This window comes from Perca flavescens, chromosome 3 (genome assembly GCF_004354835.1).
Source record: "Perca flavescens isolate YP-PL-M2 chromosome 3, PFLA_1.0, whole genome shotgun sequence".
NCBI classification, from domain to species: domain Eukaryota; kingdom Metazoa; phylum Chordata; class Actinopteri; order Perciformes; family Percidae; genus Perca; species Perca flavescens.
The window spans coordinates 7,204,631-7,232,524 of record NC_041333.1 but is presented as its reverse complement, the minus strand read 5'-3'; the positions used below and the strand labels follow the sequence as shown (position 1 = coordinate 7,232,524).

The 27,894-nt window shown below is 39.7% G+C and overlaps 1 protein-coding gene across 7 annotated transcripts in view; it reads left to right on the top strand.

The window, feature by feature from the left end:
• Positions 1 to 27,894, top strand: part of nf1a (neurofibromin 1a) — a 282,226-nt gene that overhangs the window by 108,444 nt on the left and 145,888 nt on the right. For 6 of the 7 annotated variants that reach the window (XM_028569974.1, XM_028569961.1, XM_028569980.1 and 3 more), the window contains exons 16-20: positions 2,158 to 2,281; positions 2,722 to 2,968; positions 15,187 to 15,260; positions 20,525 to 20,608; positions 22,610 to 22,999. In XM_028569974.1, the coding sequence (XP_028425775.1) occupies positions 2,158 to 2,281; positions 2,722 to 2,968; positions 15,187 to 15,260; positions 20,525 to 20,608; positions 22,610 to 22,999 (919 nt within the window). The remainder of the gene's footprint in view (positions 1 to 2,157; positions 2,282 to 2,721; positions 2,969 to 15,186; positions 15,261 to 20,524; positions 20,609 to 22,609; positions 23,000 to 27,894) is intronic. The other variant, XM_028569967.1, reaches the window with a different exon arrangement.

Genomic DNA, 27,894 nt, shown 5'->3' with positions numbered 1-27,894 from the left:
TCACCCTTTTTCTATCTGGGAATGTTGGTATTGGCAGTGGCAGAAGAAGTAGGCCTACTAAACAAAAAAGTGGAATTAAGTAAAACTTAATATTAAATATTACCGCACGGTACAAATCCTGCATTTAAATGTTTACTTCAAGTGCAGAGTAAAATATAGGCATTATGGGCACAATGTACTTACATTTTGTTTAATAATTGTTGTATTTTCTATATCTGCAACGTAACCAATTACAGTTCTCGGTCAGGTAAATTGTCACAGTAAGTCAGCAGTATAGAGTAGAGTAGAGTAGGGCTTGGCAGTATATATCAACTTTTTTAATCATATCAATTAGAGATGCACCGATTGACCGGCCAGTGACCGGAATTGGCCGATTTTCACGTGCTCGGCCATGACCGGCGACCGGCAGGTCAGTCTGACATATGCCAATTTAATGTCGGTCAAATGCACTCGGGTGCCGCATGATTAACATCGCACAAGATCAGTGCACCGCCGCAATCAACTGTTTATGAAATGTTATAAAGTCGTAATTATACATAGCTCTGCAGAGCCGTCTGCTATACTGATCTCAGCCGCTCTCTCTCCCCTCTGAGGCTGAATAAGTGGAACATGAAAACCGCGGTACTGTGAAATTTGACAGCTACAGTTTATTGGAAATTAGCGTTGGGCACACTGACTTTGATGAATTTACTGTTGATCAGACCCCAGATGAGACAAGAAGCTAACGTTAGCAAACACTGCGGTGACTGTCCCTCTGCCTCTGACGTCCGGCTGCAAGAGACGCTGTAGTAAAAAAAAAACGTTAAAAACGCTTTCCAGGTTAGTGGGGATGCATACCGCTCAAAACCTACATTAAAAACGTAGTAATCTTCCCCCAGCGTTTAGTTTGTTGCTAAACTGTGTGTAAAATGAGTGGTGACGTTTATGTTTTCAGGTAACGTTACTGTTGATGTTCAAACAGGCCTGCGTGTGTGTTTTAAGAAATATCTTTATACTGCAAGGCTATATTTATTATATTATTATAAGTTGGATATTGGATGTGAAAAGAAGGAAAGAAGTGTGTGAATTTCCCACACCAGGAGTAATTTGTATGGTTCTATTTTAGTGATCCATTATCTCTTCAAAACATGTTCTATGCAAAATGTAAATGTTCTATTAAAGAAAAGATAGAAAATAAATATTGCCCAGCTTCCTTGCTCACAACAAGTTCCACACAATACGACACGACAATAAAGATTACCTGATGCCCTGTAGCCGGTAAAAAGTAACGTCAGACTAGTAAATACAGTCAGCCAGTTGCCAGATTGGGCTAGTGCTCGAAAATGTGAGCAAGCGCCGTATATCTGCTCTACTCTCTAAAACTTCCCTCTAAAACACAGACAGGCTTGTTTAATTCATAGATGAAATGGTGCTCAGTCCTAAAACATACAAGGTGAAACGTAAAATAACGTTTGTTGCGTGTTGGAGAAAAACACGACTAAATTGAGAATGATGAATCATATTATGCGTAGCTCCTTTGGGTAATAATTTAGTGTGTAGCCTGTTTGTGAAAGAGAGCCAGTGAGAGACGGTGGATGATGCTCTCAGAGCAGACGGCTGTTTGCTATTTGAGAAGAGGAGGAATTTACAGTGAAGTTGTCAAGCTGTAAATGTACTTTGTCACTGTTTCACTGTTTCAGGAGAAGAAAACCTGTTAGTAACATATTCAGTATTTTTTATATCTAAATATCATCATAATAAATAAATAAATAAATAAATAAAGCTGTTTGGGGCCTTTTTACCTCAGACCCCCCAGGTTGCCTACCTTGCCTAAATGGTAAAGTCTGCTCTTGGCATTTTGAGAGTGTATTGCAGCTGAGTTTCTGACCGTGAGTAGCCGCGACTTGGATTTGTGACACAACTATGTCATGGCAGGTGTATGCTCAGGACCCAAGGAAGCGCAGTGTGAGTGTGAAGTTGATAAGATGAGCGGTTGAGGAAATTGCAAGCAGCAGTACCAAAGGCCCAGCAATCGGCCCGTTCTGAAGAGGCATGTTTTAACCGGGCACTAAACTAGTTGTATTAAAGACTGGAAATATTTATGACATTTAATGTTCTTAACTTATATTTGACATTTTCATGATAATGACTTCCTTCCTTTTTTGCTTCTTTCTTCAGTTCACAGGTGCTCTTCCTTATATGCCGCAAACTGATTGGTCAGCAAATGATTAATGGGACAGAAGTTCTCAAATGGCTGAGGGAGATCCTCATCTGCAGGAACAAGTTTCTGCTCAAGAACAAGGTACAGTTTCTTAACTGTTCAAACAGGCTGCTTTATTAGTACCAAAAAATCAACTAAAAGACAGAGGTAATGACAGACCTGCCAACAACTGAACAACTGATGCTGAACTGTCTTGTTTTGGGCCAATCGGTGAAAGCGACTGGAGTCAAGAGGGCACACACAGGATCTTCTAGTTTCTCATCTTAGTCTCATCATATCAATCCAACACATGATAGTATTGGTGTCAAAATTGGAGGAGAGTGATTTTCTCTAAGGCGCAGATAATACGTGCTACTTGGCTGCCTGCTGTAGTCTTTGTGCTGTGTTCCAAGTGGAACCTTTTGGCCAAGATACAGTCATCAAGAGGCGACGCAACAGTCAGCCTTTATTGACACTAGTTCTTTGCCGATTCCTAGTGTGTTCACAGTTTGAAATGTATTTTTGGCCCTTGATTGTTCCAGGAGTTTGCCACTATGGGTGGTGGTATCCCCATCTGCCGGCAAGCGCAGACAAAGCTAGAAGTTTGTCTCTACATGTTCCTGTGGAGTCCAGACACCGAGGCAGTGCTGGTGGCCATGTCGTGTTTTCGCCACCTCTGTGAGGAGGCTGACATCCGCAGCACTGCTGACGAGGTGCCAGTCCAGAACATCCTACCAAACTACGCCACCTTCAGTGAACTGGCCTCCGTCAGCAACATGATGGCAACAGGTCAGTACTGCTGGTCCCCCCACTCTTCAAGCTGAGTTGATTAAATTTCTCTTCTTATATACTATAACTTGTTCAGCACTGCATCTCACATTTTGACATAACATGTTTTATTATTCACTGATTTTATTGCATTTTCATACTATAAATCAACAAACAATCATCAGATTCTTTCATCACATGTATAAACATTAACAAATGCCTATGTTCACGTCCATTAAGAAATATCTTGCTAGGAAAAGAAGAACAATGTAATAATATAGGGGAGAATATGCCAATGTCAATGGAGAATTATCCAGTTTTGAAAATTTGGGCACACATTCTATGAAGCCTGTCTTTATAATGCATTAGAAACAGTTATAACAGTGTTATAATCTGCTTATAACGCTCTATAAGTATAGTTATAAGCATTTATGAATTAATCATAATGCTTTATAACTATAGTCATAACACATTATAAAGCATTTTTAAAATGACTTATAAGGTCAGGTATCATAAAACTAAAATTGCTGGTCACTTTGTGTCTATAATGCATTATAAACACATTCATAATGAGTTTATTTGCTTATAGCGATGTATAAGTATAGTTATTAGCACTCATGAATAATCATGCTTTATAACAATCATAAACTATTTTATAATAACTTATGTCAAGTGTCATAATACTTTATAATTGCTCATCACTTACTGACTACCATATTCTATCCATGATTATAGTGTATTATAATTCTCATATAAGACATTATAATGTGATTACAGGTTACTCTAAGTGGTCATTGGATGGAAGTAAAGTAATGGAATTCCTGAGCTATAGGTAGATATAATACCTTACAAATAGGTTATAATTAACTATAATTGGTCATTGTTTGCTTCAAGTAAAGTGAAAAAGAATTATTTAAATATATGCAAGAAGAACACAAAAAACTCCGTAAACTGTATTAATTTGTTTAACAGGTCATAACAGAAATTGAGTAATCCAATTTGAAACGTCTTGATAAAGAACAACTGAATAATGGACATTTCACTAATGTAATGTAAAGATTCAGTTTACTCAAATTATAGATGATACCTGAAACCATTTCTACTTCACCTGTAGCTGTAAATAACAACATAACAGACAATAAGTACTCTACTGGTAGTACAGGTAAGGTACTACAATTTAACACAACTGAACGATGGACCAAAACGTCCCCCAAACTTGTGTTGTGAGAAAGTACCTACAGTGGGAGCGGAGCGACCGAATGGCCGGCTGCTGCTCGTTAGCTAACGTTAGCTTTCTAATTTCACCCACGTAACATGCCTTCATCATACACTGGTTAGCGAAAATTTTTGAAAATAGCGATGTGCTTTCCTACGATGTGAAAAGAGTGTGTGAATTCAACATTAAGTTGTTACATTTAACTATTTTAGAGACTGTAGACGTTGTTTACTTCATTAATGTGTTTACTGTGGATGGGAGTAGTATTCAATTTAGGATTTGGCAGAATCTTAACCAGTGGATTTGGTATTCGGCCTAACCCCAAAAATCTGGATTCGGTGCATCCCTAGTAATAACTCAAACATCTGAATAACATAGTGATGAAAATAAAAAATGGCGTTTTAAAATACAAGTCTGTTTTGTCGATAGTCTGTAAAATCTGTTTTGTGATCACTTTCAATGTCTGTTTCATCAATCCACTATGTGTAGTTCGTTAAATGTCTGTTACTGTTCATTGGACAGTTTCTTGTGATAAGGGCAGGCAGTAAATGCGTATAGCAGTTCTGTCACCACCCTACCATTAGGTGGAATATTCGATGAGTCACTTCTCCGTTCCTTATAGAATCACGCTGGGAGGATCGATAGGAATGGCTCTTCAAAACTGGTTCTCACTCTGTCCATAAGACCTGACCTGTTTTATATAAACAGAAATCAAAAGAACGTGTTTTGTATATTTGTTGAAAAACTATATTTTTATACTGAAGCATAACAGCAAAACATAAGCATAGGGCTGCACGATAATGGCCAAAATGATAATCACGATTATTTTGATCAATATTGAGATTACAATTAATTATCACGATTATTTATGATTTTAACCAAAACCAATTTTATTGTCACATAGGCTAATTATAACTGCTTTTACATCCATATTGTGCTACATTCCTGCTAATACATTCATATTGTGCTACATTCCTCCTTCATTGAAGGATATTGTAAAGGAGTATGCCATTTCAGCTGTTGTGCGACCGCTTTCCATACATGCACGTTTGCCGTAAGGTATCTACCTGACGAAATAGCAATGCGGGTCTCGGTGGCTCATTACACTGCTACGTACATGTCTGCGTTGTGCTCTGATGCTCCGAAACCCACATTAGAGGCAACATAAACATCGCTGCATGTCACGCTAGTAAACACTAATAACACGTTACGCAGCAGGCAACGTTAGCCTACCGTTAGCCACAGTAGTAACTGGATTAAACACGGCTAAAATGCTGACCGCTAAACGGTGTAGTGTGAAATGATTCCAACACTGGGACGTCAAACAGTCTGCTGCTAAAGCTATGAGCTAAAAGACACAAACTAGCACTGGTCACTGCTGTTGTATGAAAAACAAAACAAACGGGACAAAATGTTGCGTTTACTGGTAAACTGGTAAACATTGTGACCGGCTTATGATGGCTGACTGCTACCTGTTGTGGAATTTTCCTCACGTTACTCTGTCCTCTGTGACTGTCTACATCTAGAAACTAAGCTGCGAGGTGCAGGGAACAACTCTGATTGGCTCATGGACGCACATGATCAGACAGTGGTTTATGGAGCGCTAGATTGGCTTTGCAAAAACTTTGATAAGGAGTGTTCTATGAACGGAATGACGCATTTTAAATATCGCTCGATCACGCAAATTTGATCGTGGGAAACCCAGATCGTGATTAAAATTTGATTAATTGTGCAGCCCTACATAAGCATCACATATATAATACTATAACACTCTAGTTCAATAACTTTAAGTTTCAATATCAATATCTGAATTATTATCAGCATATATCAATATCGATCCAGCTTAACGTTACTACAATGTGCTGGTTGACAAGTAGCTAACGTTAATGCTAAAGCTTGGTGGATAACATTATAGGGTTACAAAATAGCCTAACCCATGACAGACCTGCCAACAAATCAGGAGTGACTTTTCTTGTTTAAAAGTAGTGGTTTCATCCAATAGTGAGTGAGGAAATTTCAGCCAGGCCAGACACCCTCTGGCCAGCTCTCCACATACGTCATGGTTTGTTTCCAACAATATGTGGCACAGACGAACGCGACGTTCACAGTCTGTAAATTCATAGTCTGTAAATTGTCGCAGCCACCTCGGAGCTGTAGGCAACCGGCAGCATTCTGTCTGAATTCGGTCCATTTTGCAGACGTCTGTTGTGCATTGTCCTGTATTTCGGATCATCAGGTCTATGGTGGCCGCACTTCCAAATGCCCACCTCACTCGCTTCCAGCAGCTGTAAAATCAATCAATAAAGACAATCAGTACTGCGCGAGGCACACAACACATATGAATGCACCTGAAAAATATTCACATTGACCAAAAACGGATCTAATCTTACCCTCTTCTCGACCGACTCCGAGCTGAACTCTTCACAGCTTCTTCCTGTGATGCCAGATCTGGTTGTTTCTACCTGAAGCTCCTGCGTGCTGTCTCGTAATATGTCTTACAGGCAGCTGGAAAACAATTATATGAGAGTGGTATGAATAAAAAAAACACAAGTCACAGTTAAATTAAACAAGGATCCGGATAAAACGTTACTTACACACAACAACAACAAAAAAAGTACGGTTCAGATGGGTATCTATGTCCTTATACAGCAGAATGAATGATATTCATTCAATGAAAGCATATTCTTTAAATCTTACCCTTGCTCCGGTTTGTAGCGCCTGCTACAATTTGTCTCCGAGTTGTGAAGACGGCGTACTGCTTCCTGTAAATTACAAGACCAAAACTAGAACTGCAAGCAGTTATGACGGGGGAGGTGGTCAGGTTGTTGTAAATGGTGTCATAGGCGCCGATTTATTTTTTCGTCCGTGGGTGCTCACAGCCCTTTAAAAAAAAAAAAAAAAAAAAAAAAAAGTAGTCAAAAATTGTTTTGCTTAGGAAATGGACAGCGGCTGACACAAACACACACGCCTATTAACTCGATAATTTAGCCGTAAAGTAGACTTTCCACTCACGTCAGCGCCACTTATACAAATACAGATAGGATTGCAGATGAAAAGATTAAGTGGCACGTAACCCCGATCAGCTTCGTGGGAAATTAAGAATCAATGACACCAACATAACCAATCACACTATGACAGACTCTCCACTTAGCACCAACTGCAATGTTTAATTGCACGGTATTGGCGCCTATGAATGGTGTTGATTTTGGATTGAAAAAATGGGAGAAAAGAGTTACATTTGTCCACTCTGAAGGTTGTAGAAACTTTGTCAGGTGGGTTAAGAAGTTTGTTTATTGTAGAAAACCAGGGGAGCACACGTAACAAAACGTAACGGTAGGAGGTAAACATCAGTAAATATTGAGATGAGTAAGCTGCAAGGTCTGTGATACATTCCCATTGCAAATATTCCATTAACATTAACAGGGCAAAACTCTTATATGTTGATTATAGCGCCCACAAATGGCTGATCTTTGCCAAATTTGGTACAAATCCTCAGAGCGGCATGCCGAACGAGCAACACATCTACAGTTCTATATATTTGGAGTCATCCAATGCAAAAATAAACATATTGAACATTATAACTCATAAAGGACAAACTATTAACATTTCTTAAACACAGTGTATCAATTTGGGATGTAACAGTATGGATTAATTTCACAAAGACCGAAAAACTCTGGATGCAAAACCTTCTGAAAGGGCTAGGAAGACAAAAAAAAAAAAACATGAGCAGAAAGGGGCAACTGTTAGCTTTTAGCTCCAAAAGACCCTAAGTTTCGACTATTTATAATTATGAAGTTATAATGTCATGAATCAGAAGTGCCGTTGGCGTTGTATACAACATGCTTGACCTCAGAAGGGGTTAAAAGGCCCAAACTGGTATATGTTGACTATAGCGCCCCCTAATGGCCAATCTTCGCCAAATTTGGTACAGAGCCTCAGAGCGGCATGCCGAACAAGCATCACAAGGTTAGTGTTGATAGCTTTTACTGTGGCAGAGATATCGCAATTGCAAATTTCCCATTTAAATGCATTGAGTTATTGGCCAAAACAAATACATGTTGCTTATAGCGCCCCCCTAAAGGTAAAGAGCATTGTAGTGGGATGTTGAACAAGGATCTCAAGTTCTTTGCTGATAACATTTAATTTGGCCGAGATATGATATGTGTGTGGTAGCTAGCTAGGAAAATTTGTTTGGTTGTCAAATGCGCATACTTTAACGTAGCAAAATTCTTTGTACAGCTTTTAGTCAGGTCTATCTGGAGATGCTATCTACAAGGTTTCGTGCAGATCGGTCACACGGCCTAGGACGAGTTTGAAAAAGTTGGTTTTGCGCATTGCACGATATTGCAAAAAAACGGGAAATGGGCGTGGCCTATATCAGGTAATTCAGCTTGATTCAAGGAACACGTGGATGTAAGAATTTCTAATGTGCGATGTGTAATGTGGAAGTTAAAGACAACAATCCATTATAGCGCCACCTACTGTTCCACATATGTAATTTGTGATAGGTGTGGTCCATGGCCCATTGTCCATCTACCCTGTAAATTTAAAGTTGTTCACATTAATGTAATTGTTAAATTTAGACATGGGTCCCATAGGCCACGCCCACTTTGACCCCTCAGTATCCCACTCTAGGGTTGTCCTCAGGATTGGCCCTAGATGGTACCCATCAAATTTTTTATAAATCGGATGAGCCATTCATGAGATATAAAATTTTTGTACTTGTAGCGCACCCTAGTGATACATTTTCGTAAAACGCGTGGGGGACCTCCAGAAGGCCATGGCAAAGAACATCACCAATAAAAAAGGAAGTCTCTGCTGAGTTCATTCTAAGTTTCATGTAGATCGGATGTGGTTTTTCATATAAGGCACATTTCCTGTTGCCAGCTATGACCAAAAGTCAATTTTGGCCTGTACGTGTCCTCAGGCCTGGACCCTTGTCAATTGTGAAAAATTTCAGGCAGATACGACAACGTACACTCAAGTTACAACAACTTTTTTGTTCATCGCTAAACACTCAAAATGGCCGCCACGCCACGCCCACACCGTCTGACGAAAAGTTTTTCTTTTAACAACTTTTCATCTTCAATGTGTTGGGTTGGTACAGACCAAGTTTGAAGTCCATCGGATGAAATCTCTAGGAGTTCGTTAAAGTATAGCACCTTGACTTTTAGGCCTACTTCCTGTTGCCACTAGGGGGTGCTATGACTTTAAGTAAATATCGGCCTTTATTTGTCCTCAGGGTTGGACTCTTATGAATCCTGAAAAGTTTCGAGCCAATTGGACTATGTACACTCAAGTTACACCCACTTCCTGTTTCGGCGGCGAAACGCACAAAATGGCCGCCACGCCCTATGACTTAAAGTTTTTCATCTTTAACATCTTAAGATGGCACAGACCGAGTTTGAAGTTGATCGGATGAAATCTCTAGGAGGAGTTTGTTAAAGTACGACGTGGAAATGGCCAAAATCGCACTAATTTTGAACTTTGAATTCAAAATGGCGGACTTCCTGTTGGTTTTAGGGTATGGCTCTAATGAAGTTTTTTGTACATATTGACATGATACATATGTGTACCAAGTTTCGCGAGTCTGCGTTAAACGCACTGCAGGGGCTAAATGTTTTTAACTTTCTAGGGGGCGCTAGCGAGCCATTTTTTTGCGCCTATTTCCGAAACCCTTAAAATACGTACATTTTCACCAGACTTAATGCGACCGCCAAATTTGGTGAGTTTTTGAATAAGTTAAGGCCCTCAAAAAGCAAATTGATTTGCAGAAAATAATAATTCCTTCAGTTTCAATAGGGCCTTCGCCGCTGTCGGCGCTCGGGCCCTATTAATCAGTAGAAAAACAATAGGGTTCCACAGTTTTCGGTGTTGCCTGTAAATTGCCGTTTACAGTCATAAACCTGAAGATCCACGACAATCTACAGTGCCGCATACTGACGAAAATCCCAATTCTTGCATAGATTTAAATAATTATTTTTCACTTTACTTAAAGCAAACAGTGAACACTAAGGCGTATAGTGAATTATAATCACATTATAATGCCTTAAAATCGTGATTTATCGTAAACCTACTTTTTCTTACTCCTCCTAGACCGTGCGACTGACCTGACAAAAAGTTATCGAAAGAATTTTTGCAATGCGCAAAACAAACCTTTTTTATCTCCTCCTAGGCCGTGCGAGCTATTCACACGAAACTTGGTTGGTAGCATCTTCATACGGACATGACCTAAAGTTATCCAGAGAAGTTTGCTACGTTACACCATTCACAATTTACAAGCACACTAATTTTCGTAGCTAGCCACAAAACACAAACTTTAGCATATCTCGGCCAAATTAATAGGTATCAGAGCAAAACTTGGTATTGTTGTTCGACATCCCACTCCCAGCCTCCCAACCAAATTTGGTGAAAATCGGCAGTTAGGGAGCGCTATAATGAACGTAGAGGCCTTTTGGCAAATAAGTCAATGCATTTAAATGGGAATAATTTGCAATGGAAATATCTCTGCTGCAGTAAATGCTATCATCACAAAACTTGAGATTATTGTTCAACGTGCCACTCTGCGGCTCTCCACCAGATTTGGTGATGAACGCCCTTTAGGGGGTGCTATAATTGAGGTAGAAGTGTTTTGGCCTTTTACGCAATGAAGAGGAAATTTGCAATTGCATTTCACTACAGACTTTGGACCTCGCACTTGGTCAAATTTCCTGACTTTTGCCTCGCCGTCATCGTGCTTTGGGTTCTCCTTTCGCGGACTCCGCTTCCGTGGGCTCTTAGCGTCGTCAGGGGCGACTCGTGCCAGAGGGGACTGGCGCCAGGGAAGCTTGCACCCTGTTCATAACTGCTTGCAGTTCTAGTTAATAATTAAAGCTGCAAGCAGCGATGAACGGGCCCTTTCCCCTGGGCTTACTGGCGGACGCAATAGCACATGTAGACAGAGGTGTATAAAGTACTAGAGACCCATACTTGAGTAAAAGTACAAGTGCTCTATCAAAAAAGTGACTTAAGTAGAAGTGCTCTTTAAGCACAACACTAGAAGTAGAAGTACTATTACGATTACTCTACGATTACTCTGCTGTAACAATGGCTAAATAGCGTACAAACTTACATTGTCTCTGACTTCTGAACAGGCAACCGTAATGAAAATAAACACGACGCAATCTCTGGGATTATCGTACGTAACTAACGTAGCCGTAACTACACACACTGTAACCTCCACAGTCTCCGTAGCGTGAGGCATTGACAACAGTAATGATGCAGCACATAAAAAATGTATCGGAGTAAAAGTATTTCATTCATCGAAAATATGTACTCAAGTAAAAGTGGAAGTACGAGAAAAAAATAATATTCCAGTAGAGTACAGATACAGCCTTTTAGTACTTAAGTAGAGTAGTGAAGTAGTTCTACTTTGTTACTATACAGCTCTGCATGTAGACCCCAAGTTTCATGTAAATCGGAATAACTTTTGCCAAGATACAACCGTTCCTGTTTTAACACCAACCTACAGGATTTTGGACCTCCATAACTTGCGCGTTGTTTTAGCTATCAAAATTCTTTTGATATCTTTTTGACATAAGGGTCCTCCGAGTCTATATGCAAGTTTTCGTGCCGATCGGACTCACGCCCCAGGAGCAGTTAGACAAAGTAGGTTACCCATATATCAATATTTTGAAAACGTTAAAAAGTGCAAGTGTAAGAATAACTTTACATGTGCATATGAATTTTTAGCAAGTGCCCGTATGTGCATATTAACTATTTATAAGTGCATGTATATGTGCGGTGAAACTATTTACAAGTGCAGAAACCACACACACATACATGTTTAAAAAATAAGGGTTGATCACAGGCTCCATCCAGTGAGCCTAGAAGCAGCATCTCTTCCTCCCTTGTCACCAAAGCTGCACGCTCATCAGCCTCTGTTTTGGCTTGGTCTTTAAGAAATTGCACTATTTCACCATAGCGGGAATCACTGTCCCTCTGCGGCTCAGCATCTGACTCCAGCAGGTTTTCCACCGTTGAAAGGATACTGTAGTCATGCCTCTTTCTCTTTGCTGGAAAAGACAGGGAGTGTGGAGAGAGATACTTAGTACATCAATTGCTAGGAGTACGTGATATGTTAGTAGTTTGTTGTTGTGATTTTGTGTATTACACTTTTACATTATTATTGAGTAGATTACACATTTCTATATGCAGTGCAACTGGCCTATATTTCCATTACCTGGTGTAGGGCAACGGGGGATACTGGTGCCAACAGGAGCAACACAAACTCTGGTTGACGAAGCAAGCTATCAAACTATCGTTAGTAAGCCACCTATTATTAGCCTATATTATTCTGCGCATCTTTTACATTTCACAACCTATAAGGCACACTTTCTTTACATTCTGCTCAGTATAAAATTAGTACCAACTTTGAAGACTCTCATCCAATGGAGTGTTCTTGGAGCAGACGATCGTCTCCAAGAACCCAGTGGCAGAGTCCTTAGTGGCGGCGTTGCCAGAATATGCTGGACGGTGGCCAAGAATACCGTCCAGTGTGGTGTACCACTTGCTTTTTTTGCTATTTGCACTGCTCTGGTTGTTGTGGTCTTTTATCTTCTTGTAGTCTTGTTTCAGCTTCTTCACCCTTCTCTGCACCGCTTGGCCGTGTGGTAAACCCCCGTTTGCGTTAGCTCACTGGAGATTTTCCCTTTGCGCCTCCTTGGTGGCGTATGTGGCCAGCAGTGCCTGCACCTCCACATCAGTCCACTTTTCAGAGTTCAGCATTCTGTCCATTCTTGTAGTAATTCACGTAGTCAAGTAATGTTTTGCTAACACAGACGGCATGGTTTTTTACAGACTTGCGCTGCAAGTTCTGGGTTGACAGTGGGCGTGCAAAAGACATAAGTTGGACCAATCAATGTAGACCTAGGTTACTATGCGGAAAAGGGAAAGACCCTGCCCTGAAGTAGGAGCTGAAAAAGTTACAGGAACTGTGGTCAGAGGAACTTAATAATCCCCAAATTGGTCCAGTCAGAACACGAGAAACAAAGGGTTCTTGGAACTGCATGGCCGTCAGAGTTTAGGATTAGTAACTGTGCCTCATACAAGGTTCATTTCTTGTCCTTTACAGCACAGGGTTGCACAATGAAATGCCTTTGTAGTACCTTTATGTTACACAAGAAGAAAAAATGTACTGCATTTCTCTAGAACATTTTTTAAATTAGCATCAGAAGGAATGTAAACAGCAGCAAAAAAAACTGGTGAATTCTCTGGGCAGAGTGAGAAAAAACAGAATTACTATAGTCATGGACAGGACTAAAACATCTGGCTGTGGGTTCCAGGATCACATCTTCATCTGCATCTCATCTACTTCTGGAAAATGGTTTGTGAGTCATAAGTGAGCCTTAGAAGCAGTGTTGGGGAAGTTACTTTTTAGAAAGTAGTGTTTGCTCGTTACTTCTTAAAAAAGTAATCCTTTACTAGTTACCCCCTATGTAAAGTAACTTTTTACTTTACTCGTTACTTTTACGTTACTTTTAAAAGCAGGTGTCTCTGGCAGACACTGAAGTTAATTATACAAAAGCTATCTTTGACCATAAAGCCAATCTATGGTTTATCAGTGAAGTGTCTGAACTAGGCTACATTGCAGATTCTCTACTCACAGAGTGACGGCTGATTCATTATGAACGAGTCCAGTGCAGGTTGAATGCACATCGGCAGGTCATCGGCATTACACTGTTAATGTGTAATGTCCATATCTACTTGTAGTACTGGTCGCGCAGCCACGATGGACCGTGCATTGTCATAGACACATGCAGCCTCTTTTCTGGAAGTCCTTGCGTGTCCGTGCGACTGACACAAGTCCACAGTGGTCCGCTGCATGTAGCCTTGTCTATGTATGAGCCCATCTCCATGGCATCCATCTGTGAGGTTGTCAGCTTTGTGTCTGCCTGGCATGCTCGGTTTGTAGGATGGCCGATTTAACCGCCAGTCCTCAGCAATGTAGTGGCATGTGTCACAAGCCACAAAGCTAAAAACGCTCTCAAAAGTTAGCTAGCGTTGGCTGCAGCATTGCTCCGCTACTACCAGCCTCTGTCACGTACCTTGTGGAGCTTGTGAGTGCGCAGCTCAGAAAGCAGTGTCGCTGTCAAATCTGTCCCTGGGAAAAGTAACGTTGCGCCGAATTGAAAAAGGAACTACGTTTCGTTACCAAATTTTCAGTAGTAACGCGTTACTTTACTTTTTCTCGAAAAAAGTAGTTACGTTACTGTAACGCATTACTTTGTACTTTTTACTTCTTTGTTACTTTTTATCAGACACTTCACTGATAAACCATAGATTGGCTTTATGGTCAAATATAGCTTTTGTATAATTAACTTCAGTCTCTGCCAGAGACACCTGCTTTTAAAAGTAACGCGTTACAAAGTAACGCGTTACTTTACACCCAACACTGCATAGAAGTACTTAAAACTGTAGTAGATCATGCCTGATGCATATTGGTAACTATATATATATATATATATATATATATATATATATATATATATATATATGTGTATAATAGCCCTTGCCGGAGACATTATATTTTTGGGTTGTACGTCCGTCGTCTGTCCAATTCTTGTGAATGCGATCTCAGGAACGCCTGGAGGGAATATCTTTAAATTTGGCACAAACATCCACTTTGACTCAGGGGTGAACCGATTCAATTTTGGAAGTCAAAGGACAAGGTCATTGTGATCTCACATATTACCCACTTTCGCCAAACAATACAGTCTTCACTACATATGAGTCTGGAGAGATATGGATGTAAACTACAACTTGTGTGGGTGGCAGAGGCATACAACTGGAAAGCGGTAATTCTACTTTCAAAAAAGATGCCTTCTCAGTGGAAGAGAAGCACAGATCAGGGAGCTTAGTGTTACTGACTTGCAATAATGCTGTTCCAAATGCCCAGAGGGATGTCCTCTACCAAATTGAGATTCCAGACCGTGGATATTAGCTGATATAGTTTACATTAACAGTTTTGGTCTTGTTTCCACAGGCCGGTCCACCTTGCAGAAGAGGGTGATGGCCTTGCTAAGGAGGATAGAGCACCCTACACCAGGAAACATTGAGGTAACATTTCAGTTAGTTTCATTTCATTTTCACTTTAATTTATAATGACAATGCACATTAATCAACATTTCTGTAAATGTGTCAGTGTTAGCCTAGACGTCGTGAAAGTCTTGACATGCTGCTGACCCAGTTGAGTCCTCTTAAGATGAGTTTTACAAAGTTCCATACCCGTAAAGGGCGTAAAAAGGGTGTTATTACATCTTTGATCTATGACATCATCAGCCGTGCTATCGACTATTCTTTTAATTTAGGGTCACGTTACTTGGAGGATTATACCAACCGAATATGAAACAAACCTGATAATCCCCTAAGAGTCAGAATAATTTAGAATACAATACATGAAAAACGCATATAATTTAACACTAAATTATGATCCACCTACACAAATTAAAGAGAAATATAATTTAAAATGGGATAGTAAATCAATTAATTACTTAGGAGTTAACATATCAGGAGACTATTCAGATTGATTTGATTTAAACTATGGCCCTTTGATTAAGAAAATAAAATCTGACCTGACACGTTGGAACCATATCCCCATATTTGGCCTAAGTTCTAGAGTCGACTCAGTGCGAATGATTATTCTACCAAAATTATTATATCTCTATCAGTCACTTCCGGTGGAAATTCCGAACCAACAATTTCTTGAGTGGAATAAATTAATTTCTAGGTTCTTATGGCAGGGTAAAAAACCCAGAATAAGATTTAAAACGTTACAGTTAAGCAAAGAAAACGGTGGGTTAAGTCTGCCATGCCTACAATATTATTACTACGCGGCCCAATCACGGCCATTAGTCTGTTGGTGTAGTCCAGGTTATCTAGCAAAATGGATTGAAATAGAGCGAGGGATGATGGAAGAAACCCCGTTATCTGCCCTCATCGCAGACAACGAGCTAAGAAATAGAATGATTAAGGAAACAAACCCATTGATAAATGTATCATTTAAAATTTGGCATCGGACAATGAAAATGGGGGGTTTGAAGGACGCATCGAGAATATTAAGATGCTGTGCCTTTGATACTGATTTCATCCCAAACAGAATAGATAATTAATAATAATACAAATAATAATTTTCTGTAAACAATAGCTCCCCATGTTCTGTTGTATATAGTTACTGTAAATAGGAGGAAACAAAGCATTGGTAACACTTGTGAAACTTGATTCCAGGCCTGAGAGAATACACTCTGTATTGATAACTGTTTTATTTTTATTTGTATGAATACATATATATATTTTTATTATTATCAGCACTAATACTGATTTGATGAATAGTTAATTGCTTAAACTTATAAGTGCCATCAATTTAGAAAATCATTAAAGGCCTGCCTATTGTATTTCTCCTTGAAAAATGAAAAATAAAAAATTACAAAAAAAAGAAAAACGCATATAATTCAAAATGACCGACTTCCGGTTGTGCGGAGCTAAAGAAAGTAAACTGGAAATATGTCCAAAATGATGAGAGCAATGTGTCTACAATTCTTTTTGAATATTTAGCAACTATATCCAAATTAAAGCCTTCCACGTATTAGGGGGAATTATAGAGTTTGCCAAATACGCATGAACCACGTCTGTATAGTCTCGCAATGCTCACAGGTTTTGATGTGTGCGCCAAGTTGCGTGGGTTAAAAAGGTATGAAAAGGGCGCCAAATGCAGTCAAAGGCTAAAACTATAGTCACCATGCTATGCCCAAGCCTAAATGCAGTAGTAGATCGAAATAATTACTACTTTGAATACGCCTGTACAATTTTGAGTGTTTGTGTTAATCCTAAAGTCCTCAAACATGTGTTCATAAAATTAAAATGAACGCACAAAATCCAAGATGGCTGATTTCAGGAGAAAACATTTAATAAAAATTTAATATGTTTCTCAAGATGAAAGCAATGCTCCATCAAATTTCGTAAACATCAAAGGAACGTTTTCCAAACCCTTGCATGCATTTGGGGGCACTATGGAGCCTACTGGCCACGACCGAACCTAGACATTGCAGAACATCCCAAGCCACTAAAAAATTGCGCAGCATTAAAATAATAATATTAATCCTTTGTGCTCGGGCCCTAATAATAATAATAATTTCAACAACAATAGATTCCTCGCACTTTCAGTGGGCCATAATAATACAAAAACAATTAGGGCTGGGTCGATTCATCGACTACGTCGACGTCATCGACTACGTAAATGCGTCAACCCAAATAATTTGCGTCGACGCGTTGCTAAATAAAATAACTAAATAAATAAAACTTGCGTGCAAATTAATTAATGTAATGTTGAACTAATGTAATGCGGAACTACTGTTGGATACGCGGGTTCTAGGGGCACCTAAACTGTAGCCACGCCTTAGCTCTGAAGCTAGACGAACTCCTCCGCCTACATGCAGTTTTTTGTCAGGTCGACCGTAGAGTGAGATAGCAGCACGAAAGGACGAGCATGGCAAGTGGTTGCGGCCCACAAGAGTTCCCCGCCGGCCTCTTTAAGATCGCAAGTTTGGCAAAACTTCATGATTGTCTGTTGCCAACCGCGCCTCGAAAACGTCGGTCTTCGGGTCAGTTACAGTAGTAGGCTACAGGCGAGAGAGTGGTGGATAAGACAAGGACTGTGTGTCGGCGTTGTTCAGCAGTTGTTGGGTATGTGAGTGGAAATACATCTTACATGCTAAAGCATATCCGCCATCACCCAGATGTGCCAATCACTGGAACGAGACAAAAAAACTGTCCAACTTCTCCTCCCTACAGTGCTTAACAAACTTTTAATTAAAGTTAAATTAAAGGGAGAAGAGCTTGGATGTTAAACAAGAGCTTATTCATTATTTTACCTACTGTTAAAACAAGCAAATACAGTTACAATACAAGTTTTTATTTTTGTATTCATCCTGAAAGTGACTTTATTTTTTGGTTGGATTGAATGAGCCTACATCTGGCTTCAGGTTGCACTACAAATTCATTTTACTTGAACAGTGCAGTGTTAAAGAATTTTAATAAATAGAGATTTGAACCTTATTGAAATTTGTTTTGTGTAAATTGTTAATAATTGAGCAATGGGAAAATAATCGCTAATTGAAAAATGTATCGTTAGATTAATCGAAAAATTAATCGTCAGATTAATCGAAAAATTAGTCGACTAATCGAAAAAATCATCGCTAGATTAATCGTTTAAAAAAATAATTGTTTGGGACAGCCCTAAAAACAATAGGTTCATAGCACTTTCAGAGGGCCATAATAATCAATACAAAAACAATAGGTTCCTAGCACTTTCACTGTTGGGCCCTGGCCAGTGTTTGAATTTTTCTGCTTAATAAAAGTGTTGAGTGGTGGAGGAGCCCTGCCATTTAGGATCTTAAATATTAGGCTCATTTCTGTGTATTTAATTAGTTTTCCAACTAAGGATGTCATATCTGTCAAGCATGTTGCAATCATGGTAGGTTGTAAGGTGTTTCCATCTAACACTTTAAGAGCCTGTTTGTACACAAAGATACTGGGCTTAAGATTTGTACCTTTTGCGTGCTGTAGTTGTTAGGCAGCTTCTTATGTACCTAAAATTAGCCAGATTCTATTTTGTTTATTTGCATTACATTTTCCACTTGATTTTGAAGGACAAGACAAGGTGCAGTCAAGGATACTACTGAGATATTTGACATGAGAAACAACTTAAATGAGCTCTCCAGACGCATTGACTTTGGGATCACAGTCAGATGCAAAGTGTCCCTTTGTAAAAAGAGTTAACGCAAAGTCATTTACACAAGTTCTGTTATGATGACTGGCATGGACTGAAGTGTACCACGTTATAAACGTCTATCTCCAAGCCGGCAACACATGATCAGATGATAAGGACAATGATCTCTGCGCTGGCTGTGCCATTGTTTTACTATGGGGAGAGCGGTGGGGACAACTAAGAGGAAGCGCCGCCCTTAGCGTGGTGCTCTGCTCGAAATTGCCACCGCATGTTAAATTATTTAAACTTTGACCTTGTAGCTGACCTTTCAAAGCGCAACCAATGAGATAACAACTGTATTTGAGGTAGCCACAAGCAATGAGGACGTATACCTTCACTGTGCTTTGGCTCTGAAGCGTCCGCACTATGCACTGCACCCTACCTCGCGGTTTCACCACTGATCATGTGTAGTAGGGTTTAATATTTTTCCCGAAAATGAGATGAATCAGATCCTGGGAAATAGACAGCCCATATTCCGGGAATCCCGGGAAATGGCTGTGTTTTTTTGGTTTGTTTTTAGCCCAAGTAATGTATCGATATCATTACTAAAATCACCAAAATCCCAAACTGACAACACAGTTTGCAATGATCAATTCTGCTGCGTGATCAAGTGAGCTGCGTGCTGCAGCGTGACATCTGCTGCAGCGTTAATTATGAAATGCCAGGTGGAATGTCTGGGACTTGTCTTCCGAAAATCTAGGCAACCCTTATATAAAAACTAACGAAATATGCTTAAGTAAACAATTGAATGATTCCTAAACCATTACATTACCGAAATCCATTCTGTGGCTGTTGAGGATGTGTAAGCGGCTGCAAACGGGAATAATCACTCAAAGTTAACCAAATATTTATTTCGTTCTCGGACGTTTTGAAACTTTTGGTTTTCTTTGGGAACTTTCTCATGCTGAGATTCTAAATGTCTGCGCAATCCGGCTGTCGACCCCCCGGAACACCTTATAAACCGGTCACGCAACTTGCACTGAGCTGTTTCATTGTCCAGTCTTTCAAAATGCTCCCAAACAAAGCTGGCCGCAGACATCATTAGCGGAGCTAGGTAGCCCAGCTGAGTATTTGCGTGCTGCGAAATGAACTTCTTCTTCTTTTTCTTCTTCATCTTTAGTGAATGAATGTATTGAACCTGTGTAATGATTTAGGGAGCCTGTATTACTGTAGCTACCGTCGCCTGCATCAACGTTACCGTATGAGAACAATAGACACACACTCCTTGCCTTTTTTTATTTTATTTTATTTCCCGTTTCCTGTCATAACCTTTCCCGGGAAATGGTTTTGATCAGATTTCCCGGGAATCCCGTTTCCCGGGATTAAACCCTAATGTGTAGGCGGGTTTACATTTGAAGCGCACCCCTCGCCACGCTGGATTAATTGCCAATTAGTGAATAAATATTTTAATCAGTTGACCGCCGTAATTCAAATTCAAACCCATATACTTCCAAAAGTATGATGTCAGATAAGCATTATTCATTGCTCAGTTTTCTGTCACCTCTGTTTTTGCCATATTGTTAATGTCTAGTTGATTGTCCGTTGTTTCCACCTTCAGGCTTGGGAGGACACATATGCTAAATGGGACCAGGTCACCAAACAGATTCTCAACTTCCCCAAAAACAAAGCAGATGATGGGCAGGTAAGCTTGTTACACAGGGGCTCTCTCTGTGTACCTTTGAGTGATGGAGTAATGATTAAATGTGAAATCTTAAAAAGTCATGGATTTAATTTAGGTGAAGCTTGGAGGAATGTTGAATTTGTGCTCTGTGTTTAAATTAGGGCTGGGCAACGATTAAAAGTTTTAATCTCGATTAATCACATGATTTCCCTGATTAATCGCAATTAATCACATTGTTCGCAAAATCCAATAATGAATTCAAAAGTAGTGTATAGCGCAATTTTATTTTAAATGTTCTGCCATATGAAAGTGCCATAACATTTGTTCTGCAAACACTTAACATCCGCATTGTTTATACAGTAGCAGATAAATAAAATATTTAGTGTAAATCTCAACTTAAACAATGTGATTAAAGCAAATACAAAATTAAAGCTTATTGCCACTGCCAGGGCATTCATGTTATCCTATTTGTTATATATATATATATATATATATATATATAAATATATAAAAACTGCCCACAAAATCCTGAGCCACTATCATAACTTAAAACCGTAACTCCAAGGTAATTATGGTTACCCAGTGATGTCCAGTAGTCCCCAGTGAGAATAACAGTGGGTGCACATTGTAAAGTTGTCGCTTTTGCAGTCCTCTCCTTTTCATACAACTCGTGTATTCTGCTTGTGATGGTGCGAGAGATTCTCATACCTGCCGTCATTTGTTGCGATTCTCAGAATGTTTCTCAGACCGACGTCCTCCACAACACCACTCGGCCTGCAGTCTGTAGCTATCTACTTCACTATGGCATTTGTTAGCTTCTCTTGCCTTTTGTTTATCTATACTTCTCCCACATGCTGCATAATGTAGCAAAGTCTGAAGCCTCGCGCCACTGTTTCGTTGAATGATTTGCTGGTATCAACTGTGTGTATTTCATTTAGGTGATATTTCAGACTGAAAATACTCCGGTGATAAGAAAATTCAACTTTGCAGTGGTTACAAATAACTGAGTTCTGTCGACTGCGCACCGGAAGAACCGGAAGAACTTTAAATTTTTTTTTTTTTAAATCAAAAAGTTCTGTACCCTTCTCCATGTTTGTTTATCCGCCAATTCTTTTCTTTTCCGGTTCCTGTAAGCGTGGCAGCAGTCAGCACAGACTTTTACAAAATAAAAGCCTGTGAGCAACAGACTTTTTCAATAATAAAAGAAATAATAAAAACTGCGTTAATGCGCGATAAAATAATTGTCGGCGTTAATGAGTTAACGCGATAATAGGTGAGGCGGACTCTTTACATTATTTAAAGTTATATCTGCAATGCTTGCTGCTCAAATTCAAATTGATGGACAATGTTTAGATGTCAAATTGTTGTTATTCAGATGCTAGCCGCCATTAATGCAAACACTTGAGATGTTGTATTGGCAACCCAATGAAGTGTTGCCTATTATTATTATTATAACCTGTTTGAGGTAACGTTAGCCTACCGTTAGCTAGTAACTAGCTTAAACTAGGGTTATTATAGTAAACGGAAAATGAAAATAAGCAGTGAAACTAAATAAAAACTAAAACCTTTAAGAAAAGCTAAACTTAAACTATATTGCCAGGTTATAGAACTAATAAAAATAAATGTAACTTATTTCAGCTATAATATATTACTACCTAAAAAAGGTGACCGCATGAATTTCTGTCAACTCCTGTGACATTGAACCACAGAAATTGAAAGGATATGGCTGTTTGCCACAATTGCTTCACATCGGACACTAAAGTATACATAGCTTTATACTTCTGAGACATTATACCTTGCCGAGAGTCCTGCATCGGGTCGGTGACAAGCCAGGTTTAAAGTTGTCTCAAGTTCCTAAAAGACTCCCAAATTTTTAATTGTCTTGCGTTGAGCTTTAGGTGGGATTAAATTGTGTACTTGTGAATTGTGGACATAGAGAAACTGTGTAGAATAATACATTCACAGATGTAGCCTCTCTGGTGATGTGCTCCTGCAGTTCAGTGTCTCTGTGTCCCCCCACAGCAGGAGTGGATCAACATGACAGGCTTCCTGTGTGCTCTGGGTGGTGTTTGTCTCCAGCAGCGCAGCACCCCCTGTTTAGCGACCTACAGCCCACCTATGGGCCCCATGAGCGAGCGCAAACACTCCATGATCTCCATGGGCCCCTGTGATGTGTCCAACCCTGTGGCCTCAGCATCCTCCTGCTCCTCATCGGCCTCCAGCGAGACACCCGTCAGCCGCTTCCTGGACCGGCTGCTGGCCCTGCTGGTGTGTGGTCACGACAGGGTCGGCCTCCATGTTCGCACAAGTGTGAAAGACCTGCTGGGGCTGGAGCTCAGCCCCGCCCTCTACCCAATGCTCTTCAACAAGCTGAGGAACAGCATTGGCAAGTTCTTTGACACCCAGGGACCGGTGAGTGAAACTATGGTAGTGCTTGTAATAATATAACAATACTTCAAATGGTAACTCTTTATTTGAGAAATGTGCATAAACATGAAGGGCTGTTATTTTTTTGTGAACAACTTTTTTTATTGTTTTTAAATGTAAACAAGTACAGCATTCAGACAACAGTACAGGCATATTGCAACCATATATGTAATCTTTAGTGGGGAGGTATCATTCAAGAGTAGCACAGTGGGAGAACATGGTACAGTGACATCCAGTGCATTAGATAAAGTAGCACAGACCTCACCCCAAAAAAGCCTCACGTCCTTGCATTCCCAATAGATATGCATGTATGAGCCTATAAGTCCATCTGAGCACAGGGTGCAGATTGGAGATGTTAAACATGAGAAAGTTTCTCCTAGGAGTGAGGTAAGTCCTGTGCATATAATTGAAATGCATCTGTTGATGGTCTGGGTTTTTAGAAGCAAAGACAGTCGAGGACCAAATCTTTTCCCAGTCCAGTGAATCACCTCCGATGTAGTGTTCCAGATCGCTAGACCATACGTGTAAGATAGAGAGGGTTTTATAAGAGGCATCCCGGATAAGTGAATATAGTCGGGAGACCAAACCTCTTTCTTGGCCTCTGTTGTACAGAATGGAGTGCAAATGGTGGGTAGTAAGAAGAGAACTCCATGGTACTCCATATGCTTTCATAGATGATCGTAGTTGAAAGTACAAAAATAAAGATGTTCCAGGCAATTGGTAAGACAGTCTCAGATCATTAAAGTCACGAAGCCCGTTCTCGTTATATACATCTGCTAAAACATATATACCTCTAGAGCTCCATTCTGGGGATGAGAATGAGACCCCCCAAGTGAGTAGGGAATAGTTGTTGAAGAGTGGACTATTCAGGTGCCATTTACATGTACTCTTAGATTCCTTCTCAGCAATAACCCATGTAGATAAGAGGAAACAATATTATGGGACCAAGCCGCAGCTTAGCTCGTTTCAAAGGGACAGCGGAGTAAATCAGATCCTCCGGTCTGTTTGGGGATGCTAGGTTCTTTTCTATAGGTTTCCAACAGGGATCAGAATTTGGGTTAAGCCAATCTGTGAGTGGTCAAATGACCAAAAATAATACATTTATAGTTAGGCACAGAAAGACCACCCTCTGTTTTATGTCGTTGAAGTGTTGTTAACTTGTTAACGCACGTGGCCGTTTCCCTCCCCAAATAAATTTAGAGACCAAAGAGAGGACTTTTTTTCCAGTAATCAATTGGGGGTGGTATGCGTGGTAAAATATCCATTTTAACAATTGACACACAAGCTTGTAATGATTTTGGCAAGTGAGACCATCTATTTAGAGCTGCCTCAATTTTATTATAGATGCCCTGAAAATTCTTATTGGCAATATTAGCTAATGAAGGAAAAATGTCCACCCCCAAGTATTTAAATAGTTTGACCACTGGGATGTGGTGAGGTAATGAGCTCAGGTTAAATTTAGAGTTTTTAAAGTGAGAAGCGCCGATTTGGTCCAATTGATTTTATAACCAGATAGATATATAGATATCCAAAATATGCGGTAATGCTATGGCTGCTCTATCAAAATATAATAATATATCATCAGCATACAGCGATATGGAGTGTGTGGTGTTGTAAAAAGATATGGGGGAAATAATCGGGTGTTGACGAATTTTCTGTGCGAAGGGCTCTAATGACTAAATAAAAAGAAAAGGGCTTAACGGGCATCCCTGTCGGCAAGAGCGTGATAAATTTAACTTGTTTGATATGATGCCGTGACTGTTTATCATTGCAGATGCGTTATTGTATAGTAGTTTAGTTAAATTAATAAAAGTTGAACCCAATTTAAAGCGCTGTAGAACCATCCACAGGTATTCCCATTCTAGCCTATCAAAGGCTTTTTCTGCGTAGACTCAATACTGCACATGGAGAAGGAATATCCTTGGCAGCATGAATTACATGAAGCAAGTGCCGTACATTGTCAGAAGCAAGTTGTGATTTCACAAAGCCTGTCTGGTCATTCTTAATTTAGTGTAGTTATGTGGGGTTCTGATCGCGAGGCCAGTATACGGGCAAAGATTTTTATTTTGGCATTGAGGATAGATAGTAAGTAAGTAAGTAAGTAAGTAAGTAAGTAAAATTTATTTATAAAACGCTTTTCACAGATAAAATCACAAAGTGCTGTACAAAAGAATAGGTAAAACAAACAATATAAAATGTATATACATATGTAAAATTAAAGTGACACTAGTGAAAACCCATCAACCAAAAGCTTTCCTAAATAAACATGTTTTCAGATCCTTTTTAAAAGAGACAACAGAGTCTGCCAGACGCATGGACAGGGGCAGGGCGTTCCACAGTCTGGGATCAACAGACTGAAAAGACAGGTCCCCTCGGGTCTTATAACGAGTCTTAGGGACTTCAAGCAGGTTCTGGCCAGTGGACCGAAGAGTCCGGCCGGAGGAATATGGCTTCAAAAGGTCCAGGATGTACTGTGGGGCCTGACTGTTTAAGGCTCTGAAAGTCAGGACTAAAATCTTAAAATCAATCCTGAATTTTACAGGGAGCCAATGTAGAGCCGACAAGACTGGAGTGATATGAGACCTTCGAGGGGCACCTGTTAAAAGTCTAGCAGCAGAATTTTGAACAATTTGCAATTTGTTCAGGGCAGACTTATTCAGACATGTAAAAACAGAGTTGCAGTAGTCAAGTCTTGTTGATATGAAAGCGTGAATTATCATTTCCAGATCCTTCTTTGACAACATTTTGCGAATTTGTTCGAATTTGTTCCTAAAATGATAAAAGCAATTTTGGACTAGCTGTTTTGAGTGTGTCTCCAAAGACATTGCCTGGTCAAACACAACCCCCAGGTTTCTGAGGCTGGATTTGACAGAGGGGCCCAGAGAGCCAAGGTGCTGTTTGATCAGTGGGATCTTATGGTCTGGAGCAAAGATCAGCATTTCAGTCTTGTTTGAATTTATCTGCAGGTAGTTAGTGGCCAGCCAGTCTTTGATGGAGGACACACTCTAGGAACAGAGACAAACGATGGAACTCAGCATCATTAAAAGAACAATACAACTGAACATCGTCGGCATAGAAATGATATGATACATCCTTGAAACAACCAATAATTTGTCCAAGTGGCAAAATGTACAGTAAAACAAAATAGGACCCAAAACTGACCCTTGTGCCACTCCGCTGGACAAATTGGTCACATCAGACTGTACATTGTATACAGCAACATTAAAGGTTCTATCATGAATATAGGAAGAGAACCACTGATGGACAGATCCTGAGAGTCCCATCTCATTATGAAGCTGATTGATCAGTATACTGTGATCCACAGTGTCAAAAGCAGAAGTCAAATCAAGAAGTACAAGTACAGTGTAGCGGCCAGAGTCTGATGCCATCATCACATCACTAGAGACTTTGATAAGGGCTGTTTCAGTGGAGTGCAATTTTTGAAAACCAGACTGAAAAGTAACAAACAAGTTGTGCTGCTCCATAAAGGATTTTGGAGATAAATGGAAGTTCATTATGGGCCTGTAGTTATTAGGTTCTGAAGGGTCAAGATTGGGCTTTTTAAGGATCGGGTTTACCACAGCGTGTTCTAAGTGACAGATTAATTATTTTTTCCACAGAGGGACCGACAATATCAAACATTTTCAACAATAGAGTTGTTGTGACAATGTCAACGGGGCTCGAAGACGGTTTCATATTTCCTGTTATGGTCTTCACATCCTGTAGGCTGACAGGAGTGAAGGACGAACAAGACGACACCGGTGAAAACTCAGTAGAACAAACACTGATGATTGGAAAATTAACACTGGCCCTAATGTCGTACTTTGTTCAGAAAAAACGACAAAAAGTTGTTACAGTTCTCATGTGTGTACACAAGCACAAGAGGAGCCGAAGGTGCAGTAAGATTTTCAATGGTGTCAAACAAGACTTTTGGATTCTTCTTATTTCCTGACACAAGGTTAGAAAAATAAGCTTAGTGAGCCTGCTTTATCAATTCATTCAGATCCAGCATCATGTCTTTTAAATGGAGTCTGTGTACCTCTAATTTAGTGGCTTTCCACAGACTTCAGACATTTTCTCCTAAAACTACAAATGTTATCATTTATCCATGGGAGGGCCTTTTTCTGTGACCCTGAAATCTTTTTAACAGGCGCTACCATAACCAAAACCGACAGACAGTGGTTGTTGAAACTTTGCACAAGTGAATCAACATCATCACATTCAAAAAAGGGGCGAGAGTCAAAAGAGGCAGAGAAATCACCAGGTGTAGATAATGGTCTATAGTTCCCACAGTTAGTGGTGTCCTTATTGGTTATGGGCAATAAAGCTATCAAGGCGGCATTTATGTCATTAAAAAAGGTGTAGTATAGTCATTATTACAGACAAGGCTGGGTAAAGTTTTGTGTTCCTGCATATACATTATAGTCACAAATGTGGAGATCCAAATATTCAACCCCATGTCACCAAAAAAAAAAAAAAAAAGAAAGAAGGAAAAGAAGAAGGAAATATACGAACTCTCATCGAACATTCTAACATATAACAAGGTGGCAGTAGCCACAAACAAAACACCCACTATTTGGGCACCTGAACTGAGAAAGCCGGCTATCACACCATTACAAAATCCCACCCCTTGTACATTATTCTGTATAACCTGTCAAGTGTAATAAAAAGAAAAACCGCAGAAATTGGCCACAGAACAAAATGAGAATTATCCATCAATGTTAGTTTTTTTTGAGATTATTTACCAAAAAAAAAAAAATGAAACTCAACTACATAACTGTAATTATTAATCCATATCAGAGCCTCTTGGAAGTATAATCACGTAAAGCAAGTTTTATAATAAACAAACAAAAAACAGCATCCTTCATTTTGTCAGGTAT